General features: G+C 35.2%; 2 protein-coding genes across 4 annotated transcripts in view; one reads left to right on the forward strand and one right to left on the reverse strand.

Moving 5' to 3' along the window:
• The window catches only part of LOC128648997 (saxiphilin), a 248,969-nt gene extending 245,628 nt beyond the window's left edge, over positions 1 to 3,341 (reverse strand). The window contains exon 1 of the mRNA XM_053702006.1: positions 3,233 to 3,341. Within this exon, the coding sequence (XP_053557981.1) occupies positions 3,233 to 3,237 (5 nt within the window). The 5' untranslated portion in view covers positions 3,238 to 3,341. The remainder of the gene's footprint in view (positions 1 to 3,232) is intronic.
• Positions 1 to 13,825, forward strand: part of LOC128648998 (phosphatidylserine decarboxylase proenzyme, mitochondrial) — an 89,725-nt gene that overhangs the window by 52,119 nt on the left and 23,781 nt on the right. The window contains exons 1-3 of one of the 3 annotated variants that reach the window (XM_053702010.1): positions 3,429 to 3,505; positions 4,397 to 4,455; positions 5,974 to 6,149. In XM_053702010.1, the coding sequence (XP_053557985.1) occupies positions 3,450 to 3,505; positions 4,397 to 4,455; positions 5,974 to 6,149 (291 nt within the window). In that variant the 5' untranslated portion in view covers positions 3,429 to 3,449. Of the gene's footprint in view, positions 1 to 3,428; positions 3,506 to 4,396; positions 4,456 to 5,973; positions 6,150 to 13,825 lie in introns of those variants that run through there. The other 2 variants (XM_053702009.1, XM_053702012.1) reach the window with 2 other exon arrangements.

The raw sequence follows: 13,825 nt of genomic DNA on the forward strand, positions 1-13,825 counted from the left end.
GGTAGAAGTAAATTGAAAAGTTGTTTAAAATCGTATTTTTTCTGAATAATGAAAAAAAAACTTGGGTTTCATGCAGACACATATTTAGACATGTTATATATATAAATATATATATATATATATATATATATATAAAATACATATATATTGGAGCCCTTTCCAATCAAACATCTTGGCATATACCATATCCCTTTTTAGCCCTTTTAAAAATTTTTTATCAATATTAAAATATTTTTAACAAAAAAATGTGTATATGTGAGTGTAATAATTTATTTTAATATGTTTTGGATTTGTTTTGTGCAACTTTACTTTAACCCTTATATTTTACTCCAGGTCTCAATTCACGCTAAATATTCTAGCTTAGTTTCGGCTTCCACTCGAGCACAACCTATAACTATTTAGTGCAGTCGCAATATCCATTGAAAGCATAGGTTGCACTAGAACCATGTTGGCTGCACAAACCCTTCTCTGGTGAATGGAATTTACCATGGACTTGTAATATCAAGTTGCACGCTAATGTTAGCGCAATCCAGCATTATTGCTTATCGTGTCCCTCGCTATCATTAGCCCGCCACTTATAATCTAGGACATAATTGTCAACAAACCAGGGTCTTTCTCACTGCGAAAAGAACAATTAACTTACTTTTTTTTTTCCAAGTCCCACTAAGGGAATCCACAAATACGAATATGCAATACTCCAAGTTAATGCCAGTCTACTTTATACCATGCTACTTTAGATGATTAGTCAGAAACACATTACAGTACAGTAAGCAATTTAGTAGAATAAGATCATTTGAATGGTGTGTTTAATAGCTAAAGAAAATAGGTTTTCCACTTAAAAGTTAGGAAATACCTTCATGCTCCAACACAGTTATGGATCTGTAAGTATCAAAAAAAAAAATGTTCATCCAAAAGTCCAAATTCCTTACAAACGTGTGTGAATCTGATGATGGATTAAAGATGAGGTCATAAAATGCTCTGAAAGAGTAACACCTCTTGCTATTCCAAGAAAAGATCTAATAATGCAGACATAAACAGATTACCTTTAAAGGATAAATACTGTGAGGCTCTCAAAGGTAAATCTTAGATATGCACAAGATTTTCATGTTAGGATGGTCTGATGGTTTCTGACTAGCAAGATATGGACGTTGTACTCTAGAATGTAAACGGTACATTGAAGGTATAGGCAGCATTAGTTGTGAATTTAACCCTTTTTAACAGCTTTCAGTTTGCTCAATTGTTTTATGACGGAAACATTCCGTCATATGTCCTTAAGAGGTTAAAGCAACCTCTTCATAACTGGTTGTATTATGGTTTCACTCTTCCAGGTGAAAGGCATATCAAGAATCCCTTGAAACTATGACATTATATTATTCTTATTAATAATAAAAATAATAATAATAGAAATAATATTGTTCCACATATATCTGTGAAAGATAAGCATATTTTGATGCAGATGATGGGCATCAGGTTTTATGAGGGATCGAAATAGGCTTTGTAAGACATAATAAAACTTAGATTAAAATACAAGATGGGTTGGTTTGGAATGGCTCAGAAAATGAAGCAAAAACAGAAATAGAATAAAGGGAAAATAGTTTCAAATACTTTTTAAAGACTTGTTTCTTCAAAGATGCTTATTACAAAACCTCCAGAATCCACAGCATAAAATCTAAATAAGGACACATTCCTTTGCTTCTCAAATGAGACCTGGCTCATTATCACACCTCTTCCAACAAGCTTATCCCTCTCATTTTGTCTGAACAATCCACTTCTTTTTTCTAGCTTGCCAAATGTTATAAAAGGCCCTGTTTAATTAAAGGGACAGTAAAGTCAAAATTAAACAATGCTACAATGCTGTACAAAGTTGCAAATTCAGCTGTCATAGAGTTCTAAAGATATGCGTATGCTCCTAAAGTACTGTGAGCCCACCTAGGTTTACTGTTCCGCAAAGGATACCATGCAAATTGGCTATATTAGTAAATGGGAAAGTTGTTTAGAACTGTGTGCTCTATCTAAACCATGCAAGTTTAATTTTGACTTTACTGTCCCTTAAAGGGATTAGATGTATAGTTAAAGGGACACTGAACCCCAATTTTTTATTTCATGATTCATATAGAGCATGCAATTTTAAGCAACTTTCTAATTTACTCCTATTATCAAATTTTCTTCATTCTCTTAATATATTTATTTGAAATGCAAGAATGTAAGTTTAGATGCCGGCCCATTTTTGGTGAATAACCTGGGTTATTCTTGCTGATTGGTGGATAAATTCATCCACCAATAAAAAAATGCTGTCCAAAGTTCTGAACCAAAAAAGAAGCTTAGATGCCTTCTTTTTCAAATAAAGATAGCAAGTGAACGAAGAAAAATTGATAATAGGAGTAAATTATAAAGTTCCTTAAAATTGCATGCTCTATCTGAATCACACAAAAATAATTTGGGTTCAGTGTCCCTTTAAAAGGTACATAAAACCAAAACATTTTCTTTCATTATTCAGATTGTGTGTAAAAAAAAAGATATAGGAGCTTGCATGTGACAAGCGCAATATATAACAATGATATACATTTGCAAGAGCTTTAGGTGGCAGCAGTGTTTTCTGACATGTAGTGCTCTGGAAATGTGCTTGCGACTTACCTAGGTATCTCTTTTTAAAAAAAAAAAATCTCTTTTAATAGTAGAAGTAAATTGGAAACAGTTTTCTTTCATGATCTAGAAAGAGCATGCAATTTTAATAACTTTCCAATTTACTTCTTATATTTAATATGCTTCAATGTCTTGATATCCACAATTGAAAAGCATATCCAGATAGGCTCAGTAGCTCCTGATTGGTGGCTGAACATAGATGCGTGTCATTGGCTCACCCATGTACATATGCTATTTATTCAACAAAGGATACCGTAAGAATGAAGTATATTCTATAATAAAAGTAATTTGGAATGTTGTTTAAAATTTCTCTATCTAAATCATGAAAGAAAATCTTGGGTTTCGTGTGCCTAGAACAGGCTGAATCCCACCACTGCTTGTAGCCCTAGTAAGACAAAAGACGGAGGACCAAATTTAAGTACGTATAGTTGATATTGTGGATTATCTGGAGCTGAAATGATAACTTAGTGAAAAAATGAACATAAATTGAAAATGTTTTTCTACTGACTTTTTTTTTTTTAATCTACGCAGCACCTCAAAATGTAATTGTATATTATTAATAGTTATACAACAATAGTATATACTGTACATCATAAAACTATAGCTGTAAATTTAGTTGATGCGTCGTCCTTGGCCATCAAATGGTTAACTGACTGAGTCGCTACTGTTTTCCAGCCCTGATAGGTCGTTCACATGACATAACATCAGAACGTTACGTGATCTGACATAACACCGTGTGCGCATGCGCAGTATTGTGTTTTCAAAGACCTTTACAGCTCGTCGAAGAGGCGCATATTGACAGCGTCATGAGCCGACTAAGCGTGATGGCTGCGCTCATGACTAGGGCGTGTGGGGCTCACAAGTAAGAAGAATATGTTCAGTAATCGCTGTTTAGTTTCAGACAAATAAAATGACAGGCAATGTAATGTAAATACGGAAACCTGGGCAGATATTCACAATAACAACATGTTAAGCTGTGGTGTGCAAGTGTACCCATCTCTCCTAGTGTTTAAGGGTCGTAGATTATTTGAGATTCCTAGTTCATAGCATAACACAAAAATATTGGCAGAGAAACAAAATGACTGCAATATATGATATGGTTCCTTTCTCTTTTTACATTTTCTTAAGGAGGATTATTTCACATAACATATTCATTGTAATGTATTTATCATTATTTTGAGAACCAGACAGTATTTGAATTCGATATTTTGAACGGAATAAACCACAATATTTTGTTCTAGATTAGTACAAAATATTAGCTGGGAAAATCTAAAAAAAAAATTAAAAATGCAAAGACTTCTTCTAAAAATTCAAATATAAGTTATTGAAGCAATAACAGTTCTTTTGCACATTGAAATATCAAATAATCATATATTTGAAAAAAAATCTCTGAAAACTATGTAGTTGATCAGTTGTAGTTTTTTTTTCCAAGACTGTATTTCTTTAACTTTTGTTTAATAGTTTAAATGTGATAGAACCATATTATGTGATATGACAAATGTAGACGTCTTGGAAATTACCCTGGATGATCATACTGGAAGATATCTGCGCATGATTTTGATATTTTTATAGTCAGATTTTACTGATCTATAGTGTGATTTGGAGAACAAACCTTATATATATATATATATATATATATATATATATATATATATATATATATATATATACTGTGTCACTGACTCAGAGCTATGTATTTTAGCTTATTAGAATGTGTCTTAATATTACCTATATATTTTTTTTCCCTCTATAGGTTCCTGAGCAATAATACTTTCCCACTCTGTGGCATTCATGTTCGGAGTCTCCGTACAAGTAAGTCCTTTTCCAGAGCTAGTAGATTTTGTTGATAATTTTTTCATCTTCATATTCATTTGAGATATACCTACAAAATATTTAAAGCAAATTTTATATATATATATATATATATATATATTTCTGCCTGTCAAAATGTATTTGTCAAATCTAACAGTTATTTTTAGTAGCAAGTTAAAAATATTCCATTACTGTTTCCACCTTTTTCTTGCTGAACTTGCTAAAAAAAAAATTCTCACATTAAATGGATATTAAACATTATGATATTGAACTTTGCAATATACTTTCATTATTTATTTACATCCCTATTTCCTGTTACTTTTCTTTGAAAGTTATTTTTTTAATTTCACTGTCTATAAAACTAAGCTTTGTTTGCACACTCTTATATTGCTTGTTTTATTTTTGTCACTAACTGTCCTCAGCAGGAGAGAGAGAAAGAACCTAAGTTCAAACATGGTGGCACCCTTTACTTTATGGAAATTAAACTTTTAGACGTATTTCTTCAATATTTAAATAACCTAATTGTAAAAAAATACATCTACATATTATTCTGAGGCTAAATTTTCTTTTGAATACAGTGTTCTGTCTAGCATTTATTGTCGTCGCTAGTACTCATCCACCTTTAGAGCAATCTGGGGGCTCCCACCCCAACGATCGGGCCTGTATAGTGACAGGCATCGCCGGGGCTTCCCGGTGACGTCACGCGCAATGACTTGATGATGTCACATGCAACTCTATTTAAAATTTACAATACAAAATATAGGGAAAGGTGGCCTGCTGCTTAGAAGCCTCTCAGGCATCTAAGCAGCTACAGACCCCCAAGACCCACCGTTGGAAAGGTAATCGCCTAAACTTTCCAATGGTATAAGGGGGATCTGGGGGGAATCACTTTTTTTTTTTTTTTTTTAAATAGTAAAAAACAGAAAAAAACGAAATCCAGCTTTTTACCCAAAGCGGTTAAAGGAACAATAAAGTAAAAAATTAACTTTCATGATTTAGATAAAGCATGCAATTTTAAACATCTTTCCAATTTATTTCTGTTATCAAATTTGCTTTGTTCTCTTGGTATCTTTTATTGAAGAGGAAAAAGTAGGTAGGATCATGAGCTCAGGTGTGTGCACGTTTCTTTAGTACTCTATGGTAGCAGTGTTTGCAACATTGTAATACAAAGCTACAAATAATGTTGCAAACACTGCTGCCATAGAGTACTAAAGACACGTGCACACTCCTGAGCTCTTATAAACCTATCTAGTTTTGCTCTTCAATAAAAGATACCAAGAGAACAAAGCAAATTTGATAACAGAAGTAAATTGTAAAGTTGTTTAAAATGTAATGCTCTGTTTGAATAATGAAAGTTTAATTTTGACTTTACTGTCCCTTTTAATATCACTTTAATATGATTCTACCATATTGTTAATAACCCTAAGTATTTTATTTCAGGAACAAGTAAACCTTTTTCCTGTATGTTCTATTCTTATATAGTGCTTTGTTCAGCTTATCTTTTCTGTCTTCCTACAGATGCAAGAACACTGCATGCTGCATCCACTAGTCTGGCTGTGAAATTTCGGCCTCTCTATGTCTTGGTGGGAACTGGTGGAGGTTACATAGGCTACAGACAGTATGAAAGTTACAAGGATCACCGCCTGGAGAATTTAGGCATTGAGTTTCCACGGAAAGTAGCATACTCCTGGGAGGTAGGAGCTTATCTGTTCCCTAATGTTCCTTTCCTATAGCTTCAGTTTACTGGTCAGACATGATTTGTCTCACTACATGTGATATTGCAGACACAAAATGCTTTATTTGAAATATAAGAAAACATTTGTCTACAGAAGAGACAATGTCAATGAAAATAAATACAATTTAAAGGAACATTGTTGTTGGAAATGACACAGGTCTGTATTGATAGCGTAGTTATTCTGATAAGCCATACCCATAAAACAATACTTGGCAAACAGTTAAGCTACAGTACAAAGTTTTTATAAATTGCTAAAACAACCTGAAATATTATTGTCCGTTACCAGCACTGTGTTGGTACAACAAAAGAGCAAGGTAAGCTTTTTCAACTTTTCTAGCATATTTGTTTTACAGGGGAAAAACTGACCTATCACTGTAGATCTTTGTTCTGACCACATTGTTCCTTAATAACCTTGCTTTGGATGATTTTAGGTGCAGCTAAAAGCTTTACTACTTGGGTTACTGAGTTCTATGCAGAAATCATTTACTTCTTTAAAAGGGTGAGCTGAACAGTGGTTTCTGCAAAGAGTTTGTTAAAGGGATACTAAATAAAAAAAATAATAATTCTTACATGATTCATATAGAGCATGCAATTTTAAGCAACTTTCTAATTTACTCCTATTATAAATTTGTCTTTGTTCTCTTGCTATCTTTTTATTTAAAAAGCAGGAATTTAAAGCTTAGGAACCGGCCCATTTTAAGCTCATCACCCTGGATAGCACTTGCTTTTATTGGTGGCTACATTTAGCCACCAATAAGCAAGCGTAGCCCAAATTCTGAACCAAAGATGGTCCGCTTTACATTCCTGCTTTTTAAACTATTAACACTATTTTAAAAAAAGTTTCCAATTTACTTCTATTATCAAATTTGCTTTGTTCCAATGATATTCTGTGTTGAACAGATACCTAGGTAGGCATCTGGAGCAGTACATGGCACATGGGAATAGTGCTGCCATCTAGTGCTCTTACAAATGGATAACATTCTTGCAAAACTGTTGCCATATAGTACTCTAGAAATGGGCAGGTTCATAAGCTTATGATTCTACTTTTCAACAAATGATACCAAGAGAACGCAGACAAATTGATACTAGAAGTAAATTAGAAAGTTGTTTAAAATCACATGCTCTATCTGAATTATGAAAGAAAACATTTTGGGTTTCATATCCCTTTAATTTGGCTTTGAGCCCTCAGTTGGTTTTACCTTATGTATCTAATTCTTAGAGGAAAAGCTAAAGTTTTCAATATCCATCCGACACATTTTTGGATTCTGTTTTTATTTACATTGTGATAGGGGACATCTAATTTTCTTGGTACAAAAAAAAGGATTTGAAGTCTGAGTGTCCTGACACTTAAAGTGATGGTAAATTTTCCCAAACTGCTAAACATATTTGGAAAGGTCTTCTCCTAACTAGCATATTGATATGCTTATTTATTACCCAAGTCATCTGTACACTAAATAAATCTTTTTATTCATGATGCTATATTACGTCATTAAATGCAGCCTCTCTTCAATTTTTCATGTGGGTTATTTGAGTGGCAGCTCTTCTAGCCAATCAGAGCGTCGCCATGCGCCCCATGTTAATTGATCACAGCACGCTCCCGTGCTTGGAACTCTGCGGTCAACTTGAAATGCGCAACTCCTTACGCTATTTGCTCAACTGCATCACTGCTTCAGTTGCGCAAATAGCGCAAGGAGTTGCGCATGCGCATTTCAAGTTGATCGCAGAGTTCCAAGTTTGGGAGCGTGCTGTGATTAATTAACATGGGGCGCATGGTGATGCTCTGATTGGCTAGAAGAGCTGCCACTGAAATAACCTAAATCAAAAATTGGAGAGAGAGGCTGCATTCAATGATGTAATGTAGCATGAATGAAAATATTTATTTAGTGTACAGATGACTTGGGTAATAAATAAGCATATCGATATGCTAGTTAGGAGAAGACCTTTCCAAATATGTTTAGCAGTTTGGGAAAATTTTACCATCACTTTAAGAATAAAGGGCAAAGCAACAATTTGGACTTTTATTCCTATGTGTTAAAGGGACATAACCCCCCCAATTTTTCTTTCATGATTCAGATAACATACAATTTTAAACAACTTTCAAATGTACTTCTATTAAGTTTTCTTGTTGGATATGTTCTGGAGTGTGCACGTGCCTGCAGCACCAGATGGCAGCACTATTTCCTATCATGTAGTGCCCCATACATGTGCACGTTACCTATCTAGATAGCTCTTCAACAAATAATAATATGAGTACAAAGCAAATTGATAATAGAGAATACAATTTAAAAAAAGTTTCCAATTCACTTCTATCTTAAAGAGAGAGTCTACTCCAGAATATTATTTAAAAAGATAGATGATCCCTTAATTACCCAGTTTTGCATAACAAACACGATTATATTAAAATACTTTTTACCTCTGCGATTACCTTGTATCTAAGCCTCTGCAGACTGCCCCCTTATTTCAGTTGTTTTGACAGACTTGCATTTTAGCCAATCAGTGCTGACTCATAGGTAACTCCACAGGAGTGAGCACAATGTTATCGATATTTAACACGTGAACTAGTGTTGTTTAGTTGTGAAAACTGTAAAAATGCACTGAGATAAGAGGCGGCTTTCAAGAGCTTAGAAATTAGCATATGAGCTTACCAAGGTTTAGCTTTCAACCAAGAATACCAAAAGAACAAAGCAAATTTGATGATAAAAGTAAATTGGAAAGTTGTTTAAAATTGCATGCCCTATATGAAAGTTGAATTTTGACTAGACAGTCCCTTTAATCATGACAGGAAAATTTTGGGTTTCATGTCCCTTTTTATAAGTATTGAACAGTGATCTAAAATATTAAAGGGACACTCAAGTCAAAATTAATCTTTCATGATTTAGATAGAACACGCAGTTTTAAACAACTTTCCAATTTATATTTACACTTTTTGAGTCACCAGCTCCTACTGAGCATGTGCAAGAATACACAGAATATATGTATATGCATTTGTGATTGGCTGAAGGCTGTCGCATGATACAGTAGGAGTCGAAATAGACATAACTGAAATCTGTCAGAAAAAAATCTACTTATTTGAAGTTTAGACTAATGCTATTGCATTGTCTTTATCATGCATTTGTTGATTATGCAAATCTACTGTATTTACTTGTCCTTTAAGCACTCAGTGTAGCTTGTTCACGGGTTAATATTTAGTCTATTAGGCTCACAGGTTTGTTCGGTGATAAACTGCACTAGAATTTTGAGAATGTGGGGCCGATTTATCAATGTCTGTCCGATATGATACATTGTAGCGTATCATGTCCGACAGTCATCGCTGAATGCCAACAGCATATGCTGTCAGCATTTAACATTGCACAAGCACTTCACTAGTACTGCTTGTGCAATGCCGCCCCCTGCAGATTCGCGACCAATCGGCCACTAGCAGGGGTATCAATCAGCCCGGTCGTATAGGATCGGGTGGATTGCAGACCGCAGCCTCAAAGGCGGCGGAACAGTTATGGAGCAGCGTAAACAGGGGAATCAGGGGCCATTCAGAGCTTGATAATTCGGCCCCTAGGTGTGTATAATGACGCTGTTGAACATATCGGTCACAATCTTAACTTGCTCAGGACAAGCCACTGACTTTGTTTTAGCACATTATGGCCATTTGAATTAGTGATCAGTAGATGAACTGTAACTGCTATAATGTTGGCTATACTGTCTGTATTTGATACATATACATTTACTCGCAGATTGGGGGTGTATTACATTGAAACCATAGCCTTTCTTTGTTTAATTGTGGTACTTTTTGCAGAATTCCATTGTTTATTTTGGTTTTAAACTTTGCTAATTTGATTTGACCTTGTAAGATTTGCCTTAGAACAGTTTTTAAGCATTAAACAAATATAAAATGCGGGTTTCTTAATCTAGGATTTTTAAAACTATGACTTTTGATTGTTCCTCAGTTCTCATACAAATGTTCTTTAGTTGACAGTAATGTGCCTGAACACATTTATATATAATATACTCCGAATGTTACCCTGATAAGATGTTTTACAAAGGAAAGTAAAACATTGCAGTAAACATTATTATTTATTTTGTCTGCCTGTGCTTTCAAAGTCTTTGAAATAAAATGTTCTACCACTCTTCCCAGACTGGAGTGCATACCATACTTAAGCACTAAATACATTTCATGCACCTCCCTGTAATTATAGCTGGCACTATTTTGGAACCTAGGTTTCACTGCAGGTATATGAAGGAGAGTGGCTGCACGTGTGCAAACACGTTGGTCCTCGAGTGCAATGAAATCTAGCGTTCATCAAGACGGTCGGTATCCATGGATAGAGGGAGGCAACAAATAGCTCCGATACAATGCTTACAAAATGCATCTGGTCTTTAAAGTGAAGGTAATGTTTGACGAATCAGTGCCCGGTTTTTAATAATCCTATTAAAAACGGGCACTTTAATTCATCAAACTTTACATTGCACTTGTTTTGTTCAAATACTTACCTTTTAATCCTGACAGCCGCTGCAGCGCTTCCTCTGCCCGTCACAAGGCCTCCTTGCGGGTCCAAAATGACGAATTTGGCTTCCTCCAATCACGGCATTGCCTCAGGCCATGATTCCCCCAGGGGGGAAAGCCGTGATTGGAGGAAGCCGGATTTGTCATTTCTGGCATATGAAGAGGCCTCCAATGGCCGGGGGAATTGCCGGAGCGGCTGTCAGGATTAAAAGGTAAGTATTTGAACAAAACAAGTGAAATGTAAAGTTTGATGAATTAAAGTGCCCCTGTTTTTAATAGGATTATTAAAAAAACGGGCACTGATTCATCAAACATTACCTTCACTTTAATGTCACTATACTCTAGTTTATCTGCACCAGGATTGCCTAGAGTACAATGGAAGCTCATTACAGCAGACCGATATTGGCCACAAAAGGGAATAAGACAAACCTACTCAGGAGGCTTTTCCAAAGGGTGTATCCCTGTGATTTAATTTTCTTCTGGTATTCTGCCTAGTATACTGTGCTCACTATTACGTTTTTGAAACATTTGTTTTGTATGCATATCTTTTTGCAATTCAATGCTTAATTGCTGATATATACTATACAAATTTGTGTGAAACTTAGAAACCACTAAGACTACTGAGGAGTGATTTTATAGAACAATCTATGTACCAGAACAAACATTTTAGGAATCTTGGTTCCTGAGATTTGCCAAACCCTGCACTATGCATACTTTAAAACACTGAATTTAATGTTTCTTTAAAGGGATAGGAAAGTCAAAATTAAACTTGCATGATTAAGATAGAGCATGTAATTATAAGACACTTTTAAATTCACTTCCGATTTAAAATGTGCTTCATTCTCTTAGTATTCCTTGTTAAAAAAATGAATACGCACATATCATACACTAGTGGGAGCTGCTACTAATTGGTGCCTGCACACATTTGTCTCTTGTGATTGGCTAAATATATATTTTCAGCTTCCTGTCAGTAGTGCAATGCTGTCCCTTCAGCAATGGATAACAAGAGAATGAAGAAAATTTGATAATAGAATTAAATTGGAAAGTTGTTTAAAATTGTATGTTCTATATGAATCATAAGACAATTTTGGGGTTTACTATCCCTTTAAAATATGATTTATCCAGTTACTAGTGTTAACAAACCGCTAAATACTTGTTGGAACTGCAAAGTTAAAGGGACACTTAACACCTGCCTGCTAAAATCCTTAATTCTTGCTCCTTCTAATCTATCAAAATCAAGTTAGCATGAATGTCTATGCCAACTTGTCATCTTACCCCAAATTGTTCAAAAAAAGTGTTTTCAATAACAATGGTTTACCTGTGCTCTTTGTGTGTATGCATGCCGCCATATTGTGACGTGCGTTACACACAGGTACACCAGTCACATGACGCACGCATATTGTTCTATTATGTATTTGCTTCAGTGCTTAGAGGAATCACATCTGCAGCACACACTCACTGTGATGCATTCAGCAGCAGCACATGTGATTCTTGCAGAGCGTGTGCTGCAGTGTTTGTAGAGATATTGTTTCAAATGTGACTAATAGTAATACGTATTTTCAACATAAGTAATACATAAGTTAGTAATGCAGGCTTCAGGAACAAGAATTAAAAGTAGCAAGCTCTGGGGAGGAAGGGGGAGATCAGCCCGGAAATAAAGGATAAGCCTTGCATAAGAAAATACAAGCTCCGGTTATTTCAAATGGTTGCCAAGCACTCCTGACCCTGCAGTGCATAATACTGCACTGGGAGATCCTTACCCTTCCAGCCCGAAAGTTAGATTACTCCTTGGGCTCAAAGCGTGACTCCTACTGCCGTCTAACAAAAGGCAACCTAGTCTGTCACTGCCAGGGAGCGTTTGCAAACTCCACAACTGCAGCCTGTTACCAGCGTCTGGAAACTACATATTGGGGAGCATGTCAATCCTTTAGCCAGCAGTAGGAGTTACGCTTTGAGCCCAAGGAGTAATCTAACTTTCGGGCTAGAAGGGTAAGGATCTCCCAGTGCAGTATTATGCACTGCAGGGTCAGGAGTGCTTGGCAACCATTTGAAATAACCGGAGCTTGTATTTTCTTATGCAAGGCTTATCCTTTATTTCCGGGCTGATCTCCCCAGAGCTTGCTACTTTTAATTCTTGTTCCTGAAGCCTGCATTACTAACTTATGTATTACTTATGTTGAAAATACGTATTACTATTAGTCACATTTGAAACAATATCTCTACAAACACTGCAGCACACGCTCTGCAAGAATCACATGTGCTGCTGCTGAATGCATCACAGTGAGTGTGTGCTGCAGATGTGATTCCTCTAAGCACTGAAGCAAATACATAATAGAACAATATGCGTGCGTCATGTGACTGGTGTACCTGTGTGTAACGCACGTCACAATATGGGGGCATGCATACACACAAAGAGCACAGGTAAACCATTGTTATTGAAAACACTTTTTTTTGAACAATTTGGGGTAAGATGACAAGTTGGCATAGACATTCATGCTAACTTGATTTTGATAGATTAGAAGGAGCAAGATTTAAGGATTTTAAGCATGTGTTTAGTGTCCCTTTAAGCACTTGTATGAATTTTAGTGACCATACATCAGATCTGTGTAGACGTTTGATAATACCAGTGTTAAACTTTAAATAGTGTGTGTGTGTGTGCTATGGTTGTCTCACAAATAATAAAACATTTTTGGTTCTAAATATATAGATTTTATTTTTACTCCATAAATGACTACTGTTTTCTTGTGGTTGCTGGTTTAGTTATTTTTTACAAGCTGTATTAGTAACTGAAATTTTACTACATTTATGTGTTGATGGAATTTGTCTAAAACATACTTATTACCAATGTGATGTTTTTTGATCAAGGCATAAGCAGATAAAACCTATTTTCAATTATTGCCAACAGTTTGAATGTTTTGTGTATTGGAGAGAAATTTGTTGCCCTTGATAATGGTTTGGGTTGTGTTAATTGATTGACAGAGGTAGTTTTGCTTTACTTCTGTATTAACTAGTGAGATAACCTACTACAACAGTGGCAAACTTATTTGAGAGTGTGCCTGAAATAGTGATAATATACTATAAAATTCTGACTTTGGCAGTATGGCAATAACCCAAGGACAAGCAATGCATGCCACATG

Source organism: Bombina bombina, chromosome 2 (genome assembly GCF_027579735.1).
Source record: "Bombina bombina isolate aBomBom1 chromosome 2, aBomBom1.pri, whole genome shotgun sequence".
Classification (NCBI taxonomy): domain Eukaryota; kingdom Metazoa; phylum Chordata; class Amphibia; order Anura; family Bombinatoridae; genus Bombina; species Bombina bombina.